General features: G+C 43.0%; 1 protein-coding gene across 1 annotated transcript in view; it reads right to left on the bottom strand.

Annotated features, from left to right (window-relative positions):
- LOC141131400 (transient receptor potential cation channel subfamily M member 7-like) overlaps nt 1-25,446 on the bottom strand; it is a 139,364-nt gene that overhangs the window by 69,049 nt on the left and 44,869 nt on the right. Inside the window, exons 12-19 of the mRNA XM_073618615.1 lie at nt 24,226-24,279; nt 16,158-16,289; nt 12,478-12,600; nt 12,118-12,389; nt 10,941-11,169; nt 3,695-3,847; nt 2,686-2,832; nt 1,235-1,363 (exon numbers count right to left, since the gene is read on the bottom strand). Coding sequence (XP_073474716.1) covers nt 1,235-1,363; nt 2,686-2,832; nt 3,695-3,847; nt 10,941-11,169; nt 12,118-12,389; nt 12,478-12,600; nt 16,158-16,289; nt 24,226-24,279 — 1,239 coding nt within the window. The remainder of the gene's footprint in view (nt 1-1,234; nt 1,364-2,685; nt 2,833-3,694; nt 3,848-10,940; nt 11,170-12,117; nt 12,390-12,477; nt 12,601-16,157; nt 16,290-24,225; nt 24,280-25,446) is intronic.

Raw genomic sequence — 25,446 nt, 5'->3', positions numbered from 1 at the left:
CTAATGTCCCCCTCCATGCTTGGCTTCCCCCTCCATGCTACTGTCCCCCTCCATGCTACTGTCCCCCCTCCGTGCTCCGCTCCCCACTCTGTGCTCCACCCTCCCTCCGTGCTCAAGTCCCCCCTCCGTGCTCTGCTCCCGCCTCCATGCTACTGCCCCTCTTGCTCCGCTCCCCCTTTGTGCTACTATCCCCCTCCGTGCTCCATTCCCCCCCTCCGTGTTCAGCTCCCCCCTCCGTGCTACTGACCCCCTCCACGCTCCGCTTCCCTCTCCGTGCTACTATCACCCTCAGTGCTCCCCTCAGTGCTCTGCTCCCCCTTCGTGCTACTGTCCCTCTCCGTGTGCCGCTCCCCCCATGCTACTGTGCCCCTCCGTGCTCCGCTCCTCCTCTGTGCTACTGTCCCCCTCCATGCTATTGTCCCCTCCATGCTCCGCCCTCTGTGCTACTGTCCCCCCCTCTGTGCTCCGCCCCCTCTCCATGCTTCTCCGCCCCCTTTGTCCTGGATCTGTAAGGATGGAGAGCAGAGGAAGGAGCTGGTAAATCTGTCATTTACCAACTCCTTCCTTTTCTGAATGAACAGAGTCAGTGACTGTGTTTACGATGCTTCAGTTTATGAATGGAGAGGAGCTGCTGTCTCCTGTCCATTCATGTTCAGTGCAGATGAGGCTGCAGAGAAAAGGACTGGGGAATCTGTGTCCTCAGTCCCTTTCCCTGTTTCAAAGGGGAGATGTCAGGGGTCTGTTAAGACCCCTGATATCTCACCAAAGCCCCCCAACAGGGCTGATCAGTGCTTGTAGTATGGCTTTAAAAAGTGGTATCGGGACAACCCTAATTCACAATATGTACAGGTAAGCCTTATGAAAAGCTTTATATAAGTTTTATTAAAAGGTATATTTTACAACCGATTTAATACAATTCCTAGTCTTTCCCTATTGTTTCATGCACATTTCTGACGTTACATCATTGTTCGTAAAAGAATGAGGTTCATTGACAAACAAACTGGTTAATGCATGGATTGGCAATAAAGACCAAACACACAATATATTCAGCATGGTTATCGTGAAATTCATGTTTAGCTTTTAATGACTGGGACTGGAAAGCAGGTAAAAACTCAAACAGGCTCCTGGTGTAAAGAAAGAGTTGGTGATTCAACCCCCCTACCCCAATGTCTATCCAGAGCAGTGACATTCCATTTTAGTTTAGTTTGGGTTTTAAACTCTGTTTCATACACACCTCACGCATTGTCTCGACACCTGTAGTGACTATGGTTATGATCACAATCCACTCTTGCACAGAAGGTAAAGTTTCCATCTTAACCAGGACGACATAGGTGTAGAGCATCAGGAATGCTAGGTACACTAGCTAAATGCAGTAAACAAGTATAGTTTAATAACTGAACATGAAAACAAGCCAAAATGAGACTACATTAATAAAAGTAGCCATGTAATACAAGTATAATATGCTCTAAAATATACATGGACAATGGGCTACTTATTTGGAATGGAATTAACATGTAAACAAAGGCAAAACTTTTATTTTAGTTTTGGATAGAGAGCAGCGGGTTAAGAATACCTGTCAGGTTTTTATTGTTCTCTGTGCACCCTCTCTATATATCTTGTTTACTGTCATCAAAAGTGACAGTAAACAAGATACCCAAGATGCATCCTGGGTATGTTTATGTTAACAAGGAAGCAATGTTAAGTTGGCCATACATGGTTCCGTTTTCTTTTGTTCCGCCAGCAGCCTGAACAAAAAAAACGGAACCGACTCCTTGTATTCTCTCCACTGCACTATTGTATTCTGACAGCAGGAAGACTTTTTTCTGATAGGGTGGTTGAACAAACGTCAATCAGTAGATCGACATCTGTTCAACTGCAGTGGCCCACATGGATCAAAATTCAGACATTCCTTGCGGAGGCAGCTGAATTTCATTTCATCTATGGCCACCTTTAGAAATATTGGTCTACACAGGTCATAATTATAGAAAAAAACTCTGTTATAACAACGAAATCTACAGTAAAAAATGATAGTTGATACCTGGTTGGAGTCCATAGGTAACAGGGACTAAACTTTTATGCCGCGTACACACGGTCGGACTTTCCGACGGGAAACGTTGGATGTGAGCTTGTTGTCCGAAAGTCCGACTGTGTGTATGCTCCATAGAACATTTGCTGTCGGACTTTCCGCCAACAAATGTTTGAGAGCAGGTTTTCAAATTTTCCACCAACAAAACTTGTTGTCGTTAAGTCCGATTGTGTGTACACAAGTCCGTCGCACAAAAGTTCATGCATGCTCGGAATCAAGCAGAAGGAGCCGCACTGGCTATTGAACTTCCTTTTTTTCGGCTCATCGTACGTTCGGAATTGTTGGCCAACATTTGTGTGACCGTGTGTATGCAAGACAAGTTTGAGCCAACATCCTTCGGAAAAAAATCCATGGATTTGTTGGCGGAAAGTCCGATCGTGTGTACGCGGCATTAGACAGCACAAACGAGGCCAGCTCAAGTCAACTTTTCCAAGGGACAAGCAATCTACCTACCATCAATGCAGTACACCCAACACTGCAGGTGCTGCTTTTCCGGTACCTGTGCTGGCCAATCATGCATACCTCTACATGACAGACCTAATTAGTGCATTTTCAGCAACTGAATACAGTGAAAATGTATCAAGAAATATGGCATTTACCGTGTTAAACCAGAATTTCACAATTGGTGCATGGTAAAATGCAAAATACTTCTGTGCCAGAGGAAGACGCTGATACTTTCCTTCAATTCTCATTTCAGGATGATTTTCTCCAGATCCATCATGAAATGCACGTTCTTTACAAGCACCCTAAAACATAGTAGTTATGAAGAGTTAAACTGTACCATAGCAATGAGCAGAAATATGGTAGGGTAAAGAAAAACGATAAATTCTGCTTTAGGAGCTGGCAGACCCTAAAATGTATTATGGGGTGTACACACGGTCGGACTTTTCGGCTACAAAAGTCCGACGGACGCCGACGGACCAAATCCGGCGGACAATCCGATCGTGTGTGGGCTTCCCCAAACTTTCAGCGGACTTTTCCAGTCGCAAATCTAACGGACTTTAGATTTGGAACTTGCATCAAATCTTTACGTCGTAACTCCACCGGACCCAGAAATCCGCTCGTCTGTATGCTAGTCCGATGGACAAAAACCCACGCTAGGGCAGCTTTGGCTACTGGCTATCAACTTCCTTATTTTAGTCCGGTGTACGTCATCACGTCCGAATCCGTCGGACTTTTGTGTGATCATATGTAGGCAAGTTCGTTCGTTAGAAAGTCCGCCGCAAGTCCGCCAAAAGTCCGTCGAAAGTTTGTCGGACGGGCTGTCGGACTTTTGTAGCTGAAAAGTCCGACCATGTGTACGCCCCATTAGAAAGTGGCAGGTGTGGCAGTACAGTTATTCTACAGTAATTCAATATGTATCTTTATCTGCTACTGCTGCTGGAGACATAGAAGCTAGAGTGTGTTCAAGCACCCAGGGTTCTATTCTTTCCATGATGGACACACTTGGTCTAGTAATACTGTACAATATAAGGAACATAACTTGGTACAGGAGAAGTGTTATTATTTAATTACACAATTCCTGCCACTTACTGTCATATACAATGGTTAGACTGGTATACAATGGTTAGACTGGACAGTTCTATATGTAGATGTTTATGGCCTTACCAGAGTAATTCCTTCTTCAGTGTATTTTACATCATCCCGTTCACTCTGTATCATCTGATGGGCATCCTCAGACAATGGGATGTGGGACATTTGTGCCTTGGTTTTGTAATTAAAAAATGGAATAACTGGTGGCAGAAAAATACCTAGAATCACCTAGAAAAAACAAATGTATACATTTTTTATAAGGGTTTAAATGTACAAAATCAAATAAATTCAGCCACTAGATACATGTATTACATCAGGGGTAGGCAACCCCTGGCATGGGTGCCACAAGCGGCATGTGAAGCCTCTTTTGCCGGAACTAGACTCCCTCCCCATCAGCAGAGCAGCGCAGGGAAGTGTCAGTGAGACACTAATGCATTCCAATCTCAGAATTCCCTACGCTGCACCTGCACTGAGAGGGAGGCACTGCGCCCCCACACATTGTAAAAGATGGGAAACATTGTTTGGTTCTCTAACTTTTCTTTTGCTGTGATTGTCAGCTTTTGTGATGGGAAGAGATTGGGTGCAGTTCTGGTAGTGGGGGCCCAACTTATGATCCTGCACACAGGCCCGCTGCTTTCAGAAAATACCCCTGACCTGAGCTCATCATTGCGCATCCATTTGAGATGCTTCTATGTAACATCACATACATCCCATACATCACATACAAGTACGTGGGCTGGATGTGAGTGGTGGATCAGCAGGATTAGTGTGCCAGGACAGGTAGATGTGTCTCATCTCTGCTTCGTTTCACCAATCTGCATATCACGCACATCATAGATGAGAAGAGGTTACAGCGGGGAAAATGAGCAGGAGAGGTTCAGAGGTGGGACAGAAGAGCAGCAGGGTACAGCGGTGGGGCAGATGTGCAGGGAGGTACAATGGTGGAAGAGATGAGAGAGGGGTTCAGCAGTGAGACAGAAGAGCAGGGGGTTACAGTGGTGGGACAGATGAGCAGGGGTGTTCAGTGTTGGGGCAGATGAGAAAGGGGTTCAGTGGTGGGACAGAAAAGCAGGGGGGTAGAGCAGTGGAGCAGATGTGAAAGGAGGTGTATTGCTGGGACAGGTGAGCAGGGGGTTACAATGGTGGGGCAGAAGAGCAGGGGGGTACAGCGGTGAGACAGATGTGCAGGAGGTGCATTGGTTGGGCAGATGAGAAAGCGGGTTACAGTGGTGGGGCAGATGAGCAGATGGGTTCAGTGTTAGGACAGATGAGAAGGTGATTCAGTAATGAGACAGAAGAGCATGGGGATACGGCGATGAAACAGATGTGGAAGGAGGTACAGTGGTGGGGCAGATGAGAAAAGGGGTACATTGATAGGAAAGAAGAGCAAGGGGGTACAGTGGTGGGGCAGATGTGCAGGAGGTACAGTGGTGGTAGGGATGAGAAGGGGGCTCAGCGGTGGGACTGAAAAGCAGGGGGGTACAGTGATGGGGCAGATGAGCAGGGGGTTACAGTGGTGGGACAGATGAGCGGGGGGTTCAGTGTTAGGCCAGATGAGAAGGAGGTTACAGTGGTGGGAAAGATGAGCAGGGGGGTTCAGTGTTGGGGCAGATGAGAAGGGGGTACAGAGGTGGGGCAGATGTACAGGTGGGGCAGAGGAAAAAGGAGGTACATTGATGGGACAGATGAGCAGGGGGGTACAGAGGTGGGGCAGATGTGCAGAGGGGTGCAGAGGAGAAAGAAAGTACATCTGTGGAACACATGAGCAGGGGGTTACAGTGGTGGGGCAGAAGAGTAGGGGGAACAGAGTTGTGAAAAATGTGTAGGAGGTACAGTGGTGGGGCAGATGAGAAAGGGGGTTACAATGGTGGGGCAGATGAGCAGATAAGTTCAGTGTTAGGACAGATGAGAAGGTGGTTCAGCAGAGAGACAGAAGAGCATGCGGGTACGGTGGTGGAGCAGATATGCAGGGAGGTACAGTGGTGGGGCAGATGAGAAAGGGGGGACATTGGTAGGGCAGATGAGCAGGGTGGTACAGTGGTGGGAGAGAAAAGCAGGATGGTACAGTGGTGGGGTAGATGTACAGGGGGTCACAGTGGTGGGACAGATGAGCAGGGGGGTACAGAGGTGGGGCAGATGTGCAGGGTAGTACAGTGGTGGGGCAGATGTGCAGGGGGTACAGTGGTGGGGCAGATGTGCAGGGGGTACATTGGTGGGACAGATGAGCAGGGGATTACAGTGGTGGGACAGATGAGCAGGGTGGTACAGTGGTGGGGCAGATGTGCAGGGGGGTTACAGTGGTGGGGCAGATATGCAGGGAGTTACAGCGGTGGGGTAGATGTGCAGAGGGTTACAGTGGTGGGACAGATGAGCAGGGTGGTACAGAGGTGGGGCAGATGTGCAGTTGGGTTACAGTGGTGGGGCAGAAGAGTAGGGGAAACAGAGTTGTGACAAATGTGTAGGAGGTACAGTGGTGGGGCAGATGAGAAAGGGGGTTACAGTGGTGGGGCAGATGAGCAGATAAGTTCAGTGTTAGGACAGAAGAGCATGCGGGTACAGTGGTGGAGCAGATATGCAGGGAGGTACAGTGGTGGGGCAGATGAGAAAGGGGGGACATTGGTAGGGCAGATGAGCAGGGTGGTACAGTGGTGGGAGAGAAAAGCAGGATGGTACAGTGGTGGGGTAGATGTACAGGGGGTCACAGTGGTGGGACAGATGAGCAGGGGGGTACAGAGGTGGGGCAGATGTGCAGGGTAGTACAGTGGTGGGGCAGATGTGCAGGGGGTACAGTGGTGGGGCAGATGTGCAGGGGGTACATTGGTGGGACAGATGAGCAGGGGATTACAGTGGTGGGGCAGATGTGCAGGGGGGTTACAGTGGTGGGGCAGATGTGCAGGGAGTTACAGCGGTGGGGTAGATGTGCAGAGGGTTACAGTGGTGGGACAGATGTGCAGGGGGTACAGTGGTGGGGCAGATGTGCAGGGGGTACATTGGTGGGACAGATGAGCAGGGGATTACAGTGGTGGGGCAGATGTGCAGGGGGGTTACAGTGGTGGGGCAGATGTGCAGGGAGTTACAGCGGTGGGGTAGATGTGCAGAGGGTTACAGTGGTGGGGCAGATGTGCAGGGGGGTTACAGTGGTGGGGCAGATGTGCAGGCAGTTACAGTGGTGGGGTAGATGTGCAGGGGGGTTACAGTGGTGGGGCAGATGTGCAGGGAGTTACAGTGGTGGGGTAGATGTGCAGAGGGTTACAGTGGTGGGGCAGATGAGCAGGGGGACATTGATCTGAGGTGTGAAGGTGTATGAATTGGGGCTGATCTGAGGCGTAAGAGTGCAGGATATTAATTTCTCACTACTACTCAAGTAGTTTACAGCATTTATTTTATAAAAAATGCTTTTCATGATTGAGAGTGTGAATTTAAAATTTTTTTGTTATAAAATCGGCACACTCAATTTCTTTGAAAAAAATTTCGGCACACTGTGCTCAAAAGGTTGCCTACCCCTGTATTACATGAACTCATATACCATTTCTGTTAGCAATAGTCATTGGCATCTAACCTGATGGTGGGTACATTACTGCGAAGAACTGTATAAAAAATAATTTTAGAAAATATGTACACTTTTAAAACATCTTATTTCCTTTAATTTATCTAAGCATATCAAACAAGTTTAACCTTTGAGTGTTATACTGAGAACATTCTGTAAACAGTTATGTTTCCCTCTGTTTCCTAATGAAATTGTTTGTAGACTGATGCAAACAGTAGATATTGTGTTATTGTGGAAAGACATTCTCAGATTCCTTAAAAAGCTAGGTCACCACTTCTTAACATTGATGGACTATGGTCATGCACAGCTAAAGCAATGCTGAGGATGGCCTCTTTAAAACGGAACTCCAGGTAAGCAAATTTTGCATAAATACAATAGGTGTGTGTAATCTTACTTGAATATTGGTGTTCTTTGTGTATTTCTTCCAGATCTGTGCATGACTCCAAGTAACGGCAAGTAACCATCCTGACCACTGTCACACTGTACATGCTTACGTTTTATGATGTTAATGTGAGTGTTCATTTGGCACATGTTTTATAAATAAAAGGTTTTCAAAACGGTAAAGCACTATTGCATATCCTTGTTATTTTGCATGACCATATTGAGCTATCAAGCCGGAGATCGGGATGAACAGATTGAGAAGTGTGGGGAATGCTGACAAGTTATCCAGCAAGGATCGACATATAAGGCTAAGGAAAAGTCTTAAAGGCTTATTATCTACTGTATTAAGGTGAGGGCACATTTTAAATGGTGGAGGTGGCACATTGTGGAGTAAAAAGGACTATACACCGTGGAATTAAATGAAGATTATGGATTAAGGATTATTTTGTATCACAATATTGCGGATTTTGCACAGTATATTCTTTACAGATGAACATTTTTGCACAGAAAAAAATGTTTTTTGCACAAAGGGTTTTTGTTTTTCACCAATTGTGTCTGCGCTAAAATGTATATAAAAAAAGAAAGATAGTGCAAAAATATCTCTAATATAATAAAACCAAAATTATTGTGCCAATAAAGACATACATATAAATATACATATAATAAATGCAATCCTTATATAGAAAAATCCTCAAAAGTGCATCATGCAAAAAGAGAAAAAATATATAAATACAACTTTGAACGTATAATCCAAGTGCTGTTCTTGTGACAATCAAGTGTCAAATCAAAGTATAATCAGCTTATTAAAACCGGAACATAAAGTGCAAATATTCAGTGTCCATAAATTAAGTGTCCATCATGCTTCTCCTAAATGGTGTCCATATCAAAACATGCTTATTGTGCTCTTCTGTGGTCACCCAATTGTGCTTGCGCTCACCTCTAAGCATGTGACACGGTAGTTAAACAGCGTCTAACACGCTTTGGAGCCACTCCTGGGCTCATTCAGGGTACGTTGGTGTGTAACTTGTTCTTCAACGGGAAAACCCTAACCATAACCCCCTAACACTAATAGGAAACACTAACCCTAACTGCTAACCTTAAATTTCATGCAACTATGTTTGATCAAGTCGTGGTGAAGCTCAATGGTGGGGTCATCTGGTTGAAATCTAACAACATATAGGTCAAATTCCAATTATACTTTGGCTAACAGCAATGCAAGTGGTGTATTGGATTGGATCATGCTCATTAGCGATATATAAATGGTCTATGAAGCATAGCAAGCAATTACAAGTTTAAAAAAAAAAAAAATTGTGCTTTTTCAAACTAATTATCAAACTCACTTTTTTGCCTTTAAAGAAAAGCTTATAAACACAATTGCCTAAAAACGACATTAAACTAACCTGTGTACGTGTACACAAAAGATAACATTGGATGAGTTCAGGGGCAGCTGAAAAAAGCACCCAACTGCCTCTGAACGTCCGTTTACCAACAGCAGTGTACATGAGGCCTTATTCATTTGTTTTTGGCTGTTTATATTTATGCTCTTTGGATTATATTAGTGGTATAGATATATTTGCACATTATTAATAGTGCTGCACTATACGTAGATATATTTTGTGTTATTTCACTATAAGGAAGTGGAGGGAGTGCTGGCAGCTGTTGTTTTATTTCATTTCACAGAATTTATTTGGTTGGAGGATTGGCAGTTAACAAGAATCATCCATTCCCTCCCACGGCTCTACTCTCTGCGCAAGATACACTATATTACCAAAAGTATTGGGACACCTGCCTTTACATGCACATGAACTTTAAAAGCGTCTTAGTCCATAGGGTTCAATATAGAGTTGGCCCACCCTTTGGAGCTAACAGTTTCAACTCTTCTGGGAAGGCTATCCACAAGGTTTAGGAGTGTGTCTATTGGAATGTTTGACTATTCTTCCAGAATGGCATTTGTGAGGTCAGGCACTGATATTGGAGAGAAGGTCTGGCTCGTAGTCTCTGCTCCAATTCATTCCAAAGGTGTTCTATAGGGTTGAGGTCAGGCCTCTGTGCAGGCCAGTCAAGTTCCTCCACCCCAAACTCACTCATCCATGTCTTTATGGATCTTGCTTTGTGCACTGGTCCAAATCATTTGGTGGAGGGGGGATTATGGTGTGGGGTTGTTTTTCAGGGGTTGAGCTTGGCCTCTTAATTCCAGTGAAGGGAACTCTTAAGGCGTCAGTATACCAAGGCATTTTGGACAGTTTAATGCTCCCAACTTAGTGGGAACAGTTTGGGGATGGCCCCTTCCTGTTCCAACATGACTGCATACCAGTGCACAAAGCAAGGTCCATAAGGACATAGATGAGCAAGTTTGGGGTGGAGGAACTTGACTGGCCTGCACAGAGTCCTGCCCTAAAACCGATAGAACACATTTGGGATGAATTAGAGTGGAGACTGCGAGCCAGGCCTTCTCGTCCTTATCAGTGCCTGACCTCACAAATGCGCTTCTGGAAGAATGGTTACACATTCCCATAGAAAGACTCCTAAACCTTGTGGACAGCCTTCCCAGAAGAGTTGAAGCTGTTATAGCTGCAAAAGGTGGGCCTACTCAATATAGAACCTTACGGACTAAGACTGGGATGTCATTAAAGTTCATGTGTGTGTAAAGGCCAGCATCCCAAGACTTTTGGTAATATAGTGTATATGCAAACAGTGATTGCAAAGGCATTTGGTGCACACAAAGTGGGGTTATATCCTTACTGGCTATTAAGTAATATATTTCCACAAAAGTGTTTATTCCCCCGAGTTCAGCTTTAAAACTTTTAAACTGTAATGCCCTGTACACACGATCGGACATTGATCGGACATTCCAACAACAAAATCCATGGATTTTTTCTGACGGATGTTGGTTCGAACTTGTCTTGCATACACACGGTCACACAAAGTTATCGGAAAATCCGATCGTTCTGAATGTGGTGATGTAAAACACGTACATCGGGACTATAAACGGGGCAGTAGCCAATAGCTTTCGTTTCTTAATTTATTCTGAGCATGCATGGCACTTTGTCCGTCGGATTTGTGTACACACGATCGGAATTTCCGACAACAGATTTTGTTGTCGGAAAATTTTATATCCTGCTCTCAAACTTTGTGTGTCGGAAATTCCTATGGAAAATGTGTGATGGAGCCTACACACGGTCGGAATTTCCAACAACAAGGTCCTATCACACATTTTCCATCGGAAAATCCTATCGTGTGTACAGGGCATTAAGCTCTCCACTCCTTCCCCAGAGTGTGTTCTGTCTTTGTGGATTCTTCCAGACAATTCACAAAAGCGGAGTGCATTTTCTGACTTTGGCACCATGTGATATTCCCTGGCTAGCTTTATCATTTTCATCTTTTCATAGCTACCTTTAACCATGAATTTTTCCTCAGGTTCAGCCTCCCCATCCATATCTCTGTCAGCAATTTCTGAGTACATTCATGAGAAACAAATGTTTGGAGTTTTCCTGAAACAGCCAGCTTAAGGCAAGTAGATTTGCTCCAGTTGCGTAGCTCATATGTTAATATCTTCATTGTCTTTCTTTCATTACTCTGGTAGGCCTTATCAAGGAGTTCAACTGCCAGATCTCCAAATTCTCTACAGAGAGGATAACAAAGTGCTGTCAGTATAGTCTCACAAAAATAAATCACATGAAAACAAATTAAACAGTAATGCTGCGTACACACAAGCTGACTTTTCGACCAGACTGGTTCGACGGTCTATCCGACGGTCTATCCGACGGACTTTCGGCGGAGTTCCGACGGACTTTCCGAACAAACGGACTTGCCTACACATGATCAAACCAAAGTCCGACGGATTCGTACGTGATGACGTACGACTGGACTAAAATAAGGAAGTTGAGGTTGAGGTTTTCGTCCGTCGGACTAGCATACAGACGAGTGGACTTTTCGACCGAGTCCGTCGGAAAGATTTGAAACATGTTCCAAATCTACAGTCTGTCAGATTTTCGACCGAAAAAGTCCGCTTCAGGTCCGATGAAACCCACACATGGTCGAATTGTCCGCTGTACTCGGTCCATCGGACCAGTCCTGTTGAAAAGTCCGCTCGTGTGTACACGGCATTATAGTAACAACAATATACTGTATTTATTATACTATGTATTTTGTTCATTCTGCCTTCCATAAGGCTCTCCAGTATTCTGTCACTAAAAATTTGGAAATGGCTGGATTTGGGATAATTCATATGTTAGAAGGCCCTACCCAGCCACCCCCTGCTCAAGCTTTCTCTGTGGGGGTAGGGTATGTAGTCAATTGTCCTGGTTGGAAGTTTCTCAGCTGATCACAGTTGATTTATTTATAGAGGCGACATCATTGAGAACATCTCTAGAGAGCCCCTCCCAATGTGACCGATGTGAGCACTCATGGTTCTACTACAATCTCATTAGAAAGCTCTTTAGTGGCTGGATCATGCATGATTCTGTGGCAGAATTGTTAGTGTCTAGGTCACTTTTCTTGTGTGTCGCCTAATCGCTGATAAAAACAATTGCCAATGTCCACTTCAGTAAATAAAAACAAATATATTTACTTGGAATATTCTTTGAGCTTATCCGGTGTATCATCAATGATGTCCCATTTCCTAGCTTCCCGTGACATTGCTCGGAACAGACACCTAGCAACCAGTGCCTTAGCCATGGATTCTTCTCCATGCTGCCAGAAGAAGAGTGCCATCTGTTGTCTTTTCATCAACACTGCCCAAACTAGGAGCTCATTATATGGATATTGGAAAGGTTTTCCACTGTCATCCTCACGATGAGCTATGCCAGATCTGGGGACTTTTTCTTTTTCACTTGTGTCATTCTGCCAGTAAGGAAAGAATAAATGTTATTAAAGAGAATATATCTTCATATCCTTTCCTGGATTGTCAAGTTTGATTTAAAAATGATACCTTAGACCCGAATGGTTTGGCAGTCTGAAGGAAGTGATTGTGTCTTGTTTTTTCTTTCCTATCTATCCTTTGCAGAGAGTCGTCACTTTTTGAAGAGCTTCCTTGATCTGACTGGCCTAAACTCTAAAATGAAAAATAATGTAATTTACCATTATAGCAAGCTAATCTAGCACATCAACCACTACTTTACAGGGTAATCCATTATCTCCATTATCCCCCCCCCCACCGGAATGCCGCAGCTTTTCAACTGGTGAAAAACTGTCAACATCAATGTTAATTGCTCTCAAGATAGAGATATGGTACAACTGGTCTAGTATTAAAGACAACTTCTCAGCACCCAAAGCTGAGTTCTTTATATAGCTACAAATCAGGCACTGCATCCTATTACTAATATGAAACAATAATCACAATAATCACACAATCAAACTGACTACTTATGAACACCTTACCTTTTGTACCCCACCCCCTCCCTTAGAATGTAAGCTCTACAAGCAGGGCCCTCCTGTCTCTTCTGTATTGTACTGTAATTGTGTTGTCTCCCCCCTATACATTGTAAAGTGCTGCGTAAACTGTTGGCGCTATAAAAATTGTGTATAATAATAATAATATAATAATGAGCACAAATTCCATTACACTCTGCTAGCTTTTAAACTAATATTAATCTTCACACCTTAACTTATTTTCTGATCATAAAAAGGACATACTTACTATTCCAAGTTGGAGAAAGCCCTTGGTGATACTAAATCCAAGGAAGACTGGCAACACAATTGCCTCAGGCACTATTACCATAACCACCCTAGAACTAGAATCTGCCAGTTTACACTTGTTGTTACATGGTAACATCCAGACTTCCATATCTTCATCTGGCATAATCACATAAATGTCTCAGAGGATGAGACAAGGTTGGAGATGCCATACACACTCGGTTGACCTGTCCAATACTTAGCAGATTCTGGGCTAAAGTGTTTAAATTGTTGCTACATTTGTTCAACATCCAAATCCCAAAAAGATCTTTAGCTGGCATTCCATTTCAAAGCCCCCTTCCTAACCAAATTCCAATAGAAACTATATTGTACTAGCTACTAAGAAAAACAATTCATTTGCTTAGCCGAAGTAAAACTAATAGATGCCTTTTTTCATAAATTAATATTTAACCAGTATACTGACGAATACAGATAACACATTTCTTAAAATTTAGAATCCTTGGATTCAATACTCCCATCCCATGCTTCCTTCTGTGAGCTTAACCACCATGTGAGATAGATTATCATTAGAAGGGTCTGCTAGAGGTCGCAGGAGCCTAAAGTTGGGGTCTTGCTATCTTTTCATGGAACAGAGCAAATATAACATATACCAGTATAATCTAACATTGCACAGGTCTTTCAGTTAACAACCAATAATTATTAAAATGTTAACAGCCTAACATTATACCTTTGACATACATATATGTGAACTGTAATTCTCTTCACTCTATCTTATGATAACGCACACCCTGCCAGATTGCCTAGGTACTTTTTAAAAGCCTTTAGCTTTCTACATCTTCTTACAACCTTAAAGAGTAACTCCAACTTTTGTTGAAAAAAAAAACAATCCCCTCTGGGTGTTGGATTTACATTGCAGGGATTTTAACCAACTTTGTTTGCAGAATTCTACATTTTTCTGTCCTAAAGAACAAGCTGTGTTTTTTTCCACCATGTCTTTTGGATGCCAGTTCTGATTAGGAGTGGCTGGTTAACCATAATCACCTGGTGCACGCTAATGCTGCGTACACACGATCAGGATTTTGGTCGGAAAAAGGTATGATGGCTTTTCCGACGGGATTCTGCTCAAGCTCGCTGAACTTTCGACCGTCAAGAACGCAGTGACGTACAACACTACGACGAGCCGAGAAAATGAAGTTCAATGCTTCTGAGCATGCGTCGAATTGTTTCTGAGCATGCGTAGGAACTTTGCACGTCGGAATTGCTACAGACGATCGCATTTTCGGATAGGAACATGCTCTCAATCTTTTGCTGGCTGGAATTCGGCCAGCAGAAGTACGATGGAGTATACACACGATCGCATTTTCTGACCAAAAGCTCTCATCGGTCTTTGGCTGGCCGAATTTCCGATCATGTGTACGCGGTGTCATGGTTATGCAATAGAGTTTCTCTGTCAGCTTACCTGTCTCCATGTGTTCATCTCTAAAGACCAGCTGCCTCTCACCTGACTGGTTTTATAACCTCTCCTCTAAGCATGGCCCCACCCCAGGCCCTATCAGGGAACCCTATATTAACCTGTGCACTGCAAGCCAGCAGTGCTGATCAACCATTGTGTGTTAGCTTTCGTGTGTACTTGCTGTGTTTCCTATGTCTGATTCCAGTTACTGACTTTGGCCTGTTCTTAACTATTCCTGTCTGCTCGTGAACCTGAACCTTGGTGTGAACTCTGTTGTCCTTGTCTGCTTGTGGCCCCGACCTTGGCTTGTCCCTTACTTTCCTTGTTGTTCTAACCTGCTGCCTCCTTCCTCTTCTCCTGTAGTCTACCGTGAGCATGAGCTGAGACCCTGGGGGCCACGACCTGGAGCCAGACTGCAGCGCAGTCCATTCTCACCACTAGAGGCTCTGGTGAACACCTGCTGGCTCTTAGACTCCGTGCCCTGGGGAATCTATGCTCTAGCTCCCAGTGGGATCTGTGTCAGTGATCCAGTTGACCTGCTTCCTGAACCTCCCAGGGTTCAATCCGCAGCAGTCAATCCTAGGGTCCACTACCTAGCGGTGCACTTCTGACTCCTACAGAGTGCATCTGTCACCTAGCCTCAAGGTGACCTGACACGCGGCACTGGTGTTCTGATGAGAAAAGCTACAGTGTCTGCACCACTTTAGAAATATTTAAAGAATAAGTTAACCTTTAGGGAAAAAATAATAAATGCACATATTTTTGCAGGGGGAAAAAAACGTGCAAATTCTTTTTTTCCCAAAGGATCCTTCAAAACATTGCACCCACGGCCTGCACACTCTCCCTCCAGATTTCAGTATTGGCTTTCAGTTAAAATTTGACTTGAGCAGACTTCTAGGAAAATCAGTAAGCCAATCACACAACCAGGAAATGACATTTCTGACAGTGCTCTATATAACCGTGTCTCCAGGTTGCCATATTGCAATGAATTTTTCATTTTTTCACAGAACTGGAGTTACCCTTTATTTCTGCCGGTTAGACTATAAATAAGCATTGCCACTCTGGTGACCCACTCTGTACTCCCACCATTGCTGTAGGCTGCCTAAAATCCCCTAAAACATCTAGACCTAAAACATTTTACAATGATAGGCTGTAAAATGCAGGAGAGCATGACTGGCTCACTTTGCTAGCACTCTCATTGCATCTCTGTTATTGTAACAGTTGAGGCAACACTAGGATTGTTGTCATTCATCCCAACTAACTCCCAGCAGTGCCATTACTTGGCCTGTCTGTAAATGTGGAGAGACATATAAAAAGATTTGTGAAATAAGATCCAAGATTCATACATTAAAATAAAAAGGAATCATAGACCAAATACTTTCATTACATGTGATATGGCTGGACAGTTGCACAAGAAGATCGAGGAAAAAATATTTTTTGCAGCTAAAAAAGCAAGAAAACAACTCAGTCCATATCGGTGCTTTCAGGGTACATTTCACCCTCAAATGGAGATCATTAAATACCTGATTAAGCTTTTTGTACATTGTTCTGAAGTTTCTCTTTGTGTAGTTGCATCTGTATGTTCCACCCATAATACATTCTATAACAAGTCCAACATCCAGGAGGGTGATCTTGTATGTTGCTGGGAGGTTACCCTAAACCAGATTCAATGATAACTAAAGTGAAACAATACAATAAGTATACAGATTAAATTTACATACCGGTATGTGAACTGCTGTACTTGCAAAAATACCCATCATTCTATTAAGACAAGCTCACAGATGGTAGGAGACCTCCTTTTACCCTATTCAGTCTTGGAGCTTCCTGTATCATGCTCCTGATCATTGGACACTGTCCGATAATCTTTCTTTTTCCAGTGAGCAGAAATGTCACATAAGAATCTGCAAAACTGAAATAGGAAATAGGAGTAGCACCTACCTTGCTATAGAGTCAGGGTATTTAAATCACACGTTTGAGTAGAAGTAGAAAAGTTTACATTTATATGTGTTATAAGCTGTATGTGTACAGTTACTTAAAATTGTGATCACTAACAAATGAAGTTATTTGTTCTCAAGGTCTAAGCAGGAACCCGCTGACATTTAAACCATGTATGGGTAGGCTCGGTGTACCCGAGTTGATCAATTTATCAACTTAGGTACAACCAGCCTGCCAGATATTTTTTTAACAAGAAAAGCCTGCCAGATTTTACATGCGATGAGTGCTATTGGCTGTTACAATAATCACTGTGTTCTCCCGGGAGGGGCAGCTTCTCCAGTACCCCCCCCCCCCCCCCCCCCCCCCCCCTCGGTGAGAGAACACAATGGCTCCACAGGAGGGATTCCCATGTCAACACTGTCAGTGTTGATGAGGCAATCAAACAAATTTCTTTCCTGCAGTTGAAAGGAAAGAAATTCACTCCGTCTATGACAGGCAAAATAGAGAAAAAACTATTAAAAATGGCATAGTGAATAAAAGTCAAACCAAATAGATTTATTAAAGTGGACTTCTGAGGATAGAAATTGGGAGTAGTTATTACTTACTTTTTGAAAGGTACAGGCTCCAGGGCTGTCAGGATAAGGATTACAATCCCAAAGCCCGCACCTTTCAAAACCAAAACAGCCGATGGTTGTACAGGTCCTTAGAGGTTCACTTTGACATAGTACAATCAAATTGCATTTTTAAACAGGGTGCCACAACCAGAGCATCAAATATATAAAAGGCATGTGTATATATATATATATATATATATATATATATATATATATATATATATATATATATATATATATCTATCTATCACGTATTGTACACTAGTATTATTATATTGTGAAGACATCTATTAAATAAAACACACAGGGAGTTTCAACTTCCTGCAAACACATATATTAGCATATAATTAAACATAGAACTATACATCATCATCAATTGTTTGCGTTCCATTATTAATACTCAGTTGTTTGTTTAATCGACTAGTTAAGTCAGTGGTTAATTTGTTTTATTTATCCACAATTATCCTAATTGGGCAATATATTATGTATAATAATAATCCACTGAGTCTATAAAAGTGAATCACATCAATAAAAAGCCACTATGAATTTCATTACTATTGTATTCATAGAAAAAGAAAATGATACCAAGTTCCTAAAGCTTTACTCAGATAATGAAATCATCAAGTATCTACTAAGTACTTTACCAGACACTGTTTAAAGTTCTCCTAAGACCAATGAACTAAAATTATCAAGGTTAACTCATACAAAAAATTAGATGAAATGAACAGCTGTTCTTGATATGTGAATGATAAATGGTAAAGTGCTACCCCTATATTAAAGCCAAAAAACCCAAAAGTGGAACTCCGCTTGTTTGCTTCCTCCCCTCCTCTGCTGCCATATTTGGCACCTTTTGGGGGGAGCGGGTACCTGTTTTTGACAGGTACCTGTCCATACTTCCTGGAGACTTCACCGCGGCAAGGTCCCTCGGAAGTTCGGCCCCCATTCCACCGCTTTACGCATATGCAGTAGGTAACTGGCTGTGAAGCACCCAAGAGCTGATTGAAACATCGTCTGGGGTGCTGACATTGCGGGATCGATGGACAAATATTAAAAGTCAGCAGCTACAGTATTTATAGCTGCTGACTTTTAATTTTTTGGTGGGGGGGGGGCTGGAACTTCTCTTTAAATGTAAAACATGACAAATGTCCCTATATTAAATTATATGCACAACTCACAAATGCGCCTCTGGAAGAATGGTCAAACATTCCCATAGACACACTTCTAAACTTCATGGAGCCTTCCCAGAAATGTTGAAGCTGTTATAGGCCAACTCAATATTGAACTCTACGGACTAAGACTGGGATGCCATTAAAGTTCATGTGCGTGTAAAGGCAGATGTCGCAATACTTTTGGTAAAATAAATATATATATATATATATATATATATATATATATATATATATATATATATATATATATATATATGTAGCACTAATTCTTGGTGGAGCTGCTGGTTTAAAGCGGGCTGTTACCTTCACTCTCGATACCTCTGTTTCACCGACACCGGGTCTAGGGTCCCATTGAGTTTACCTCTGGACGATGTAGGCACCAAACACTTGAGTATATTTTTCAATGCTTTAATGAACAAGTAATAAAGGAAGTAGCAGGAAAGAGGCAGAAGGAAAGTTGCAGGGAAGCTCAAATACCTTTCCTTAGTATTCTTTAGAACATTCTTTGGAATTGAACACTTGTAGTTGAATGCACTCCCCTTGTGGAATTCAATCTTTGCCTGCCTGGATAGGCCTCTCTCACTTGCCTAGCAGCCAGTACACAGCACGAACAAAAGTCTCTGCCATAGACTTGTTTGGTATAAAACCCGTACAATCCTCTGCCACAGGATGTATTGGTTTGCGATGAATGTCAGACACAGTACTTGAACCTTTAAGCCAAGTCGGCAGTACTATACTGTAAGATTACTTCAGGATACATCCTCCAACCAAGTCACCAGGCCCCTCTCCAGACCAGCACTCTGCATGATCCTTCCATGATGGGTCCTCCCCTGGGATCTCCTCGGTTGTCCAGCTTCTTCATTCTGGTTAGGCAGCTCAGGACCATTCCTCGGCTGCTGTGGTAGGCCCCAGACAGGCTTCTGGGCCCACCCACGCGCCGCAGCGACGTGGGCCTCCGAAACGGAGGACCATGAGGTGGTACTCTAACACATACCTGTCGGCCAGAAGGGCTAGCAGGTGGCTGAAAACGAACCCCTAAACATGGCGTCTGTCCCATAAATACCCTCTCCCAGAATGCAACTCGGAGGACTACCTCCACCGAGTTGTCTCTGGGACAGAGGAGCACTCATACGCTTCAACACGTTGCCTTTCCAACACCAGCCCATGGTGACAACGACACCCACCGGCACAGTATGGAACTACATGCAACTCAGCCAAGCTGGAACAGAGGCAAATCTAACTTCCACAAGATTTACCTATCAGCGGTAGATTAAAAATCTACCAGCACTACATATATATATATATATATATATATATACACATATATATATATATATATATATATATATATATATATATATATATATATATATATATATATATATATATACACAAACAGCATATAAATGGTCCATAGAGTACAAAAGATACTTACTTTAATAAAGGTTAACTAAAACCAAAAATGTATTGCAGCTTATCAGTTCTTGGCTGTATTAGTTTTCACATTTTAAGCTAAAAATATTTTCTGAAAGTACACAAAATACCCTTTGATCTTGTTAGTGGGTCAGTGTTCTTGTCACTTTCTTTGATATGAACTGGAAACAAATGTATCTTCCTTCTGTAAAATACTTATCTCCCCATTCCCCATCTAATGGACACGAACAAAGCCTTGAACATGAACAAACATGATCATGTTTGAAGTCTAGCCTGACAACCATTACTCCTGCCATAGATACAGTGGAGGAGTGAGGGTAGCCACCCAAGGGACAGGTGAAAAAGAAAAAAAAAACTTCAAAAAATAAAACTATTTAAATGTTTTAATGTAATACTCTTTAAGGTCACTGAAAAAGACATGAAGGTATTCTTTGTGGCTGGAGAAAAAAAAAGTGTAACCTCTGTATACAGAAACAGCTGTTTACTGGAAGAGCTGTGAAAATGAAGGGAAGCCTTCTACAAGAACTAGCTCCAGAAGGCTCAGTATATTGTTCATTTGTAAAATATAAACTATTACTATTTATACAAAATACCAATGCAGAATTTCGACCCAATTAGTCATCAAATTGCCTTTGGGGATTAACAAGGAATTTTTCTCTGTTCCGTTTGCAGGTTTCTCCATCAATGCTATTGATCAGATGGACAAAACTGCAGTGTGGGCTATTGTATTCTGACAGCCAGAATACCCAAACAGCAGCTGAAATGGATTGGATTCAGCTTCTGTTTGACCAACCATTTTCTGCTCGGCTCTTTTGCTTTTTCAGACAAAGGACATCAGGCAGGAGGGGGCAAACAGGGTCACCCACAAAGCAAATTTCACTCAAATTTCACTCAAATTTCACTCAGTGTATGGCCAGCATTACTCTGTATTACCTGGGGGTCTTTGAAGATGCAAGGTGATTTTTTGTTTTGTGTGTGGTTGAGCTTGATTGCTATATGTCTTATTTTAAAAGTATGGGGTTTGGAGTTTTTGCAGATTTATACTTACCTATGTGGATACAGCATTGCTCTAACACTGAGAACCGAGAGATCTAACACCGCAGATCGCTCGGTTCTGCTCTGCCCCCTCCTCGCTCACTGGAGCACTGAGCTGTGGAGGGGGCAGGAGTGGCCGGCTCAGGCTCTCAGTAGCTCGCCGGGTGCTAATCCAGGCATGTGGGCGGATCCTGACCCCAGTGTCGTGATCTTGCCTAAGCCTGGACCGGCTCTTTGATTGTGGACTTCAGCTCGCTGTCTGCTGACAACGGGTCACAGGAGTGCAGAACGAACTGCACTCCTGTGATCCACAGGAGAAGTACAGCCAAACGAGCTTTGGCTATACTTCTTCTTTAAAGTGGAGGTTCACACAAAAATGGAACCTCCGCTTTTCGGAACCCTCCCCCCTCCGGTGTCACATTTGGCACCTTTCAGGGGGGAGGGGGGTGCAGATACCTGTCTAAGTCAGGTATACAAAAAAATTGCAATAAGCCTACAAAATAGGGGATATTTTGATGTCATTTTTATTTACTAGAAATTATCAGGACTGCAACATTGTGGCAAACAGATCGGACACTTTTGACACTATTTTGGGACCATTGACATTTATACAGTGATCAGAGCTAAAAATAGCCACTGATTACTGTATAAATGTCACTGGAAGGGAAGGGGTTAACACTGGGGCCAATGAAGGGGTTCATTGTGTTCCCCCAGTGTGTTCTAACTGTGGGGGGGATGGGACTGACTAGGGGTTGAGACTGATCAGTGTTCGTGTGTATGAACACACGATCTGTCTCCTCTCCCCTGAGTGAACTGGGATTTGTGTGTTTACACACACAGATCACGGTTCTCGCTCTGTCATGAGCGATCGCGGGTGCCCGGCCGCCATCACGCCCACCGGGCATGTGCATTGGCTCCGGGGACACACGGCGGGCGCGTTCGTGCACCTGCTGTGACGTCTTAAAGGAACGACGTACAACTACGGCGATTTGCGCAGCCGTGCCAACCTGCCACAGTATAACTGCGGCGGCTGGTCGGCTAACGGTTAAGCTCACAATGTAAAGATGATTAGACGTTAAAGCGGACCATCAGTAATTTTTTCAACTTTCCAGCTATTTAATCTCCTGCCCTTGTTGTTTTAACTTTGGATAGTAAAACTTTTTTTTTCTGCCAGTAATTACCTTATACAGCCCACTAACTCTTTCTTGTCTGGTAAAAAGCCTAGGCTTATGACATCATTCACAGCTCATTCTCTGACTCGTGTGAGAGTTTGCCAGGAAGGGAGGGGTGATGAGTCATAAGAGGGCCAATGAGAGCTGCAGGGCTGAAGGTGTGCCTGTGTAAATCCAGGAAGTAAACAGGCAGCAGCTTCAGCTGCCCACAGTTAAAATGTATGCAGCCAGACTCAGTGAAGGGAGATTTCTGCAGCATATTTGGCAAGTACAGAATCACAGTATATATCAAATAATATGCAAAGTGGTTGGAGGGAAGTTTCAGGATGGCAAAGATAGTTTTATTACAAAATATGTGAGCAGACTGCAGTTCCCAGACATCCCAACCTGCAAAAACATATTTCAGCGAGGTGGAAAACTCATTTCAGGTGGGTGACCCTTCGCACCAGCGCCGACCCCCCCCCCCCCCCCAATTCAATGCAGCCTTACCAGTGCCAATGAAATGCAGCCTTACCAGTACCAATGAAATGCAGCCTTACCAGTGCCAATGAAATGCAGCTATACCAGTGCCCATGAAATACAGCCTTACCAGTGCCAATGAAATGCAGCTATACCAGTGCCCATAAAATACAGCCTGATCACACAGAGCTCTGAAACGAATTTGAATATCCCGGCGGCAACTGTAACAAATTCCTGCCTCCCATGATACACGTCACACTGATTCAATGTATCATTGGATCAATGTTCCGTCTATCTAGGAGGCGGGATTTTGTTACAGTCCTCCATCTCGCACAGACAGGGACCTCATCACATCCACCTGTCACTCAGCCACAGACAGTGAGCCCCCAGCCAAATGCGGGAGACTTGGGATGTCGGAGTTCCTCTTTAACTCCCAGCCAGCAAAGCTGTGAAAGTTATTACAGCCTGCTTTGCCCAATACTCTCTTCTGTTTCCTCATTATAATCTATTCACTCAGGGGATAATCATATAGTACAGAAAGTTCCAATGTACTAAATGTGCCCAGAGTGACCATATAAAGAATATATCAATAATATACATGTTTTCATGACGTTGGCGGGGACCCACCCTGGACCTGGGGGGTATTTTAGCCGGGGGCTGCCAGCTATACACTTCATATGATTCCACCACAAGGAGGGACACCTTTTAAACTACACTTGTATCATCCAGGTACTTCACACACACACACACACACTTTATTTTACTTCAATTTTTTGCTAGTCAGCAGCGCACACCTATGGAGTGCATCAACATTGTTCACATGCACAGTGTGTCTATAAACACACTTAATTAACAACAATAGGATTATTCACTTCAATCACGCACATATACATACTCCCTTATTTGGGAACATTTAGATGTCACTTATTATATATATATATATGTTTTTTTTTTTTTTAAGTTATTTTAGTTTTTTTTTGTTTTTTGGTTTGGTCTTTACCTATTTTTTAAAAAAAATTCACAGATTGAGTATAAGCGCGGTGCGCGCAAATAGTACACCTTGAGATCTATGTCGTGACTGGTCTGGAATGCTCCCCAGCTGCTGCCCCCCTTGGTCCCACCTCAACCCTGGGTGAAACAGCTCATCCCAGGCCACCGCCCATTTACATCACATAAGCTGGGTATAGCCTGTGGGCTTTATGTGTAAGTAATTTAGAATTAGTCTGTCGTTTGACACTTTCCATCTCTAGAGGGCATTATATATTAACGGGTATTTATCTGACTTTTCAGCAATTACCGTGCATTTTACTCCTGATGATTGGCTATAACGCCATGAAACGCGTTGAGTGTTCAAATATGAGTACCGAGACATGCTCGCCCAAAGATACATTTTTAATATTGGTGCCTACTATTTGTATATGTATTATGTGAATTTAATTTATATGCTCTGTATTTTATATGAATTATATTTATTCATTCTGTATTGATTGCATAATTTATGTCCATCGATTACCTCTATTAAATATGTTATATTATATATTTGCTAAGTAAATCTTTTTTGATTATACTATTTTTTGAATATGATTGATATTGATACATTAATTTATTACAATCATGGATTACCCTATGGGATTGAGATGCTAAAGTAATACAGACAGATTGTATATTCTATGCAGTAGTATACACATTGACATGCCACATGTAAAGTCCCATTTTCTTTTTTTTCCTTTTTATGCTATAATATACATTGCATAGGAAAAGTTGAATTATTACCTTCTTGACATCTTGGATTAGCTGCAGAAGGGTGTCTTTACTTGTGTAATGAGCCTAGGAAACAGCAAAGAGAAATACTTAATTGTTGGTCTTCCTGTAAAATAATGGGAAGTGAATAAAATGGAATCTAACCCATAAAAACTTCATAAAAATAAAGTTCTTTAGCATTAAATATACATTTTGCATTCATAATTATGTTACCAAAAAGAATGTGTGCTGTAAACTGACTCCAGCATCTTTTCTGTTTCTTCTTGCTGGAGGCCGCCATTTTGCTGAAGCCCAGAGCCCCTGAAAGCAGTAAATCTTAAGGCTGTCAGCAGATCGACCTCTACAAATTCGGCACAGTGCCTAAAAATAGAGAACAACTGAGCATGTGCAGTACAGGGTTAGACAGAGGGGTGGATTTACTAAAACTGCAGCATACAAAATCTGGTGCAACTCTGCATAGAAACCAATCCAGTTTTTTTTTGTTTTTGTTTTTTATCAAAGCTTAATTGAACAAGCTGAAGTTAGAAGCTGACTGGTTGCCATTCCCAGCTGCACCAGATTCTGAGTGCTCCAGTTTTAGTAAATAAACCCCAGTGTATTACTGGATTTTAACCGCTTGCCAACTGCGCCATAGCTGAATAACGGCTACCTGCATCATGGATAACGCTGGGTCCTGCATCATGGATCACGGTAAATGGCCGCTGACAGCGACCCTTTTTTTACGTGATGATAATGACAATGTCAAATGACGGAGCGATCACTTGTAAACAAACCGGCATCATGTCCGGTTCCTCTCTCCCCTCTCTGTACCGATCGGTACAGTGTGAGCAGAGATACATATATACACTGTTCTTCTCAGACATATGTACATTCTTCCTGTTATTGCGTTGGTTGTATGTAATGCCATCACTTTATCATATATAAAGTTACACTAATCACCTGCTGGTAGGTCTGCTTATTTTTACTTTTAGAAATCTTAGCTGGGTGCATTAGTACTACTGCTGTCAGTTCTATTGGGTGAGTTACTAGTTATTGTCCTGAAAAGGGATCATCCCTACTTACGCTGGAGCCCTGTTCTAGGTGGAGGCAATGCCAATTATATATTCATAGTCCACTCTTCCTTTAGCGAAGGCTCTGGCTCCTTTGGTTACCTGCAGGTTAGTGCCATAGCCTGGAGTGTGGAGAGCTCAACTTCATATGACCCCCCCCCCCCCCCCCCATAACAGGGCTACA

The sequence above is a fragment of the Aquarana catesbeiana genome, linkage group LG03, assembly GCF_042186555.1.
Source record: "Aquarana catesbeiana isolate 2022-GZ linkage group LG03, ASM4218655v1, whole genome shotgun sequence".
NCBI classification, from domain to species: domain Eukaryota; kingdom Metazoa; phylum Chordata; class Amphibia; order Anura; family Ranidae; genus Aquarana; species Aquarana catesbeiana.
This window is presented reverse-complemented; position numbering and strand designations above follow the sequence as displayed.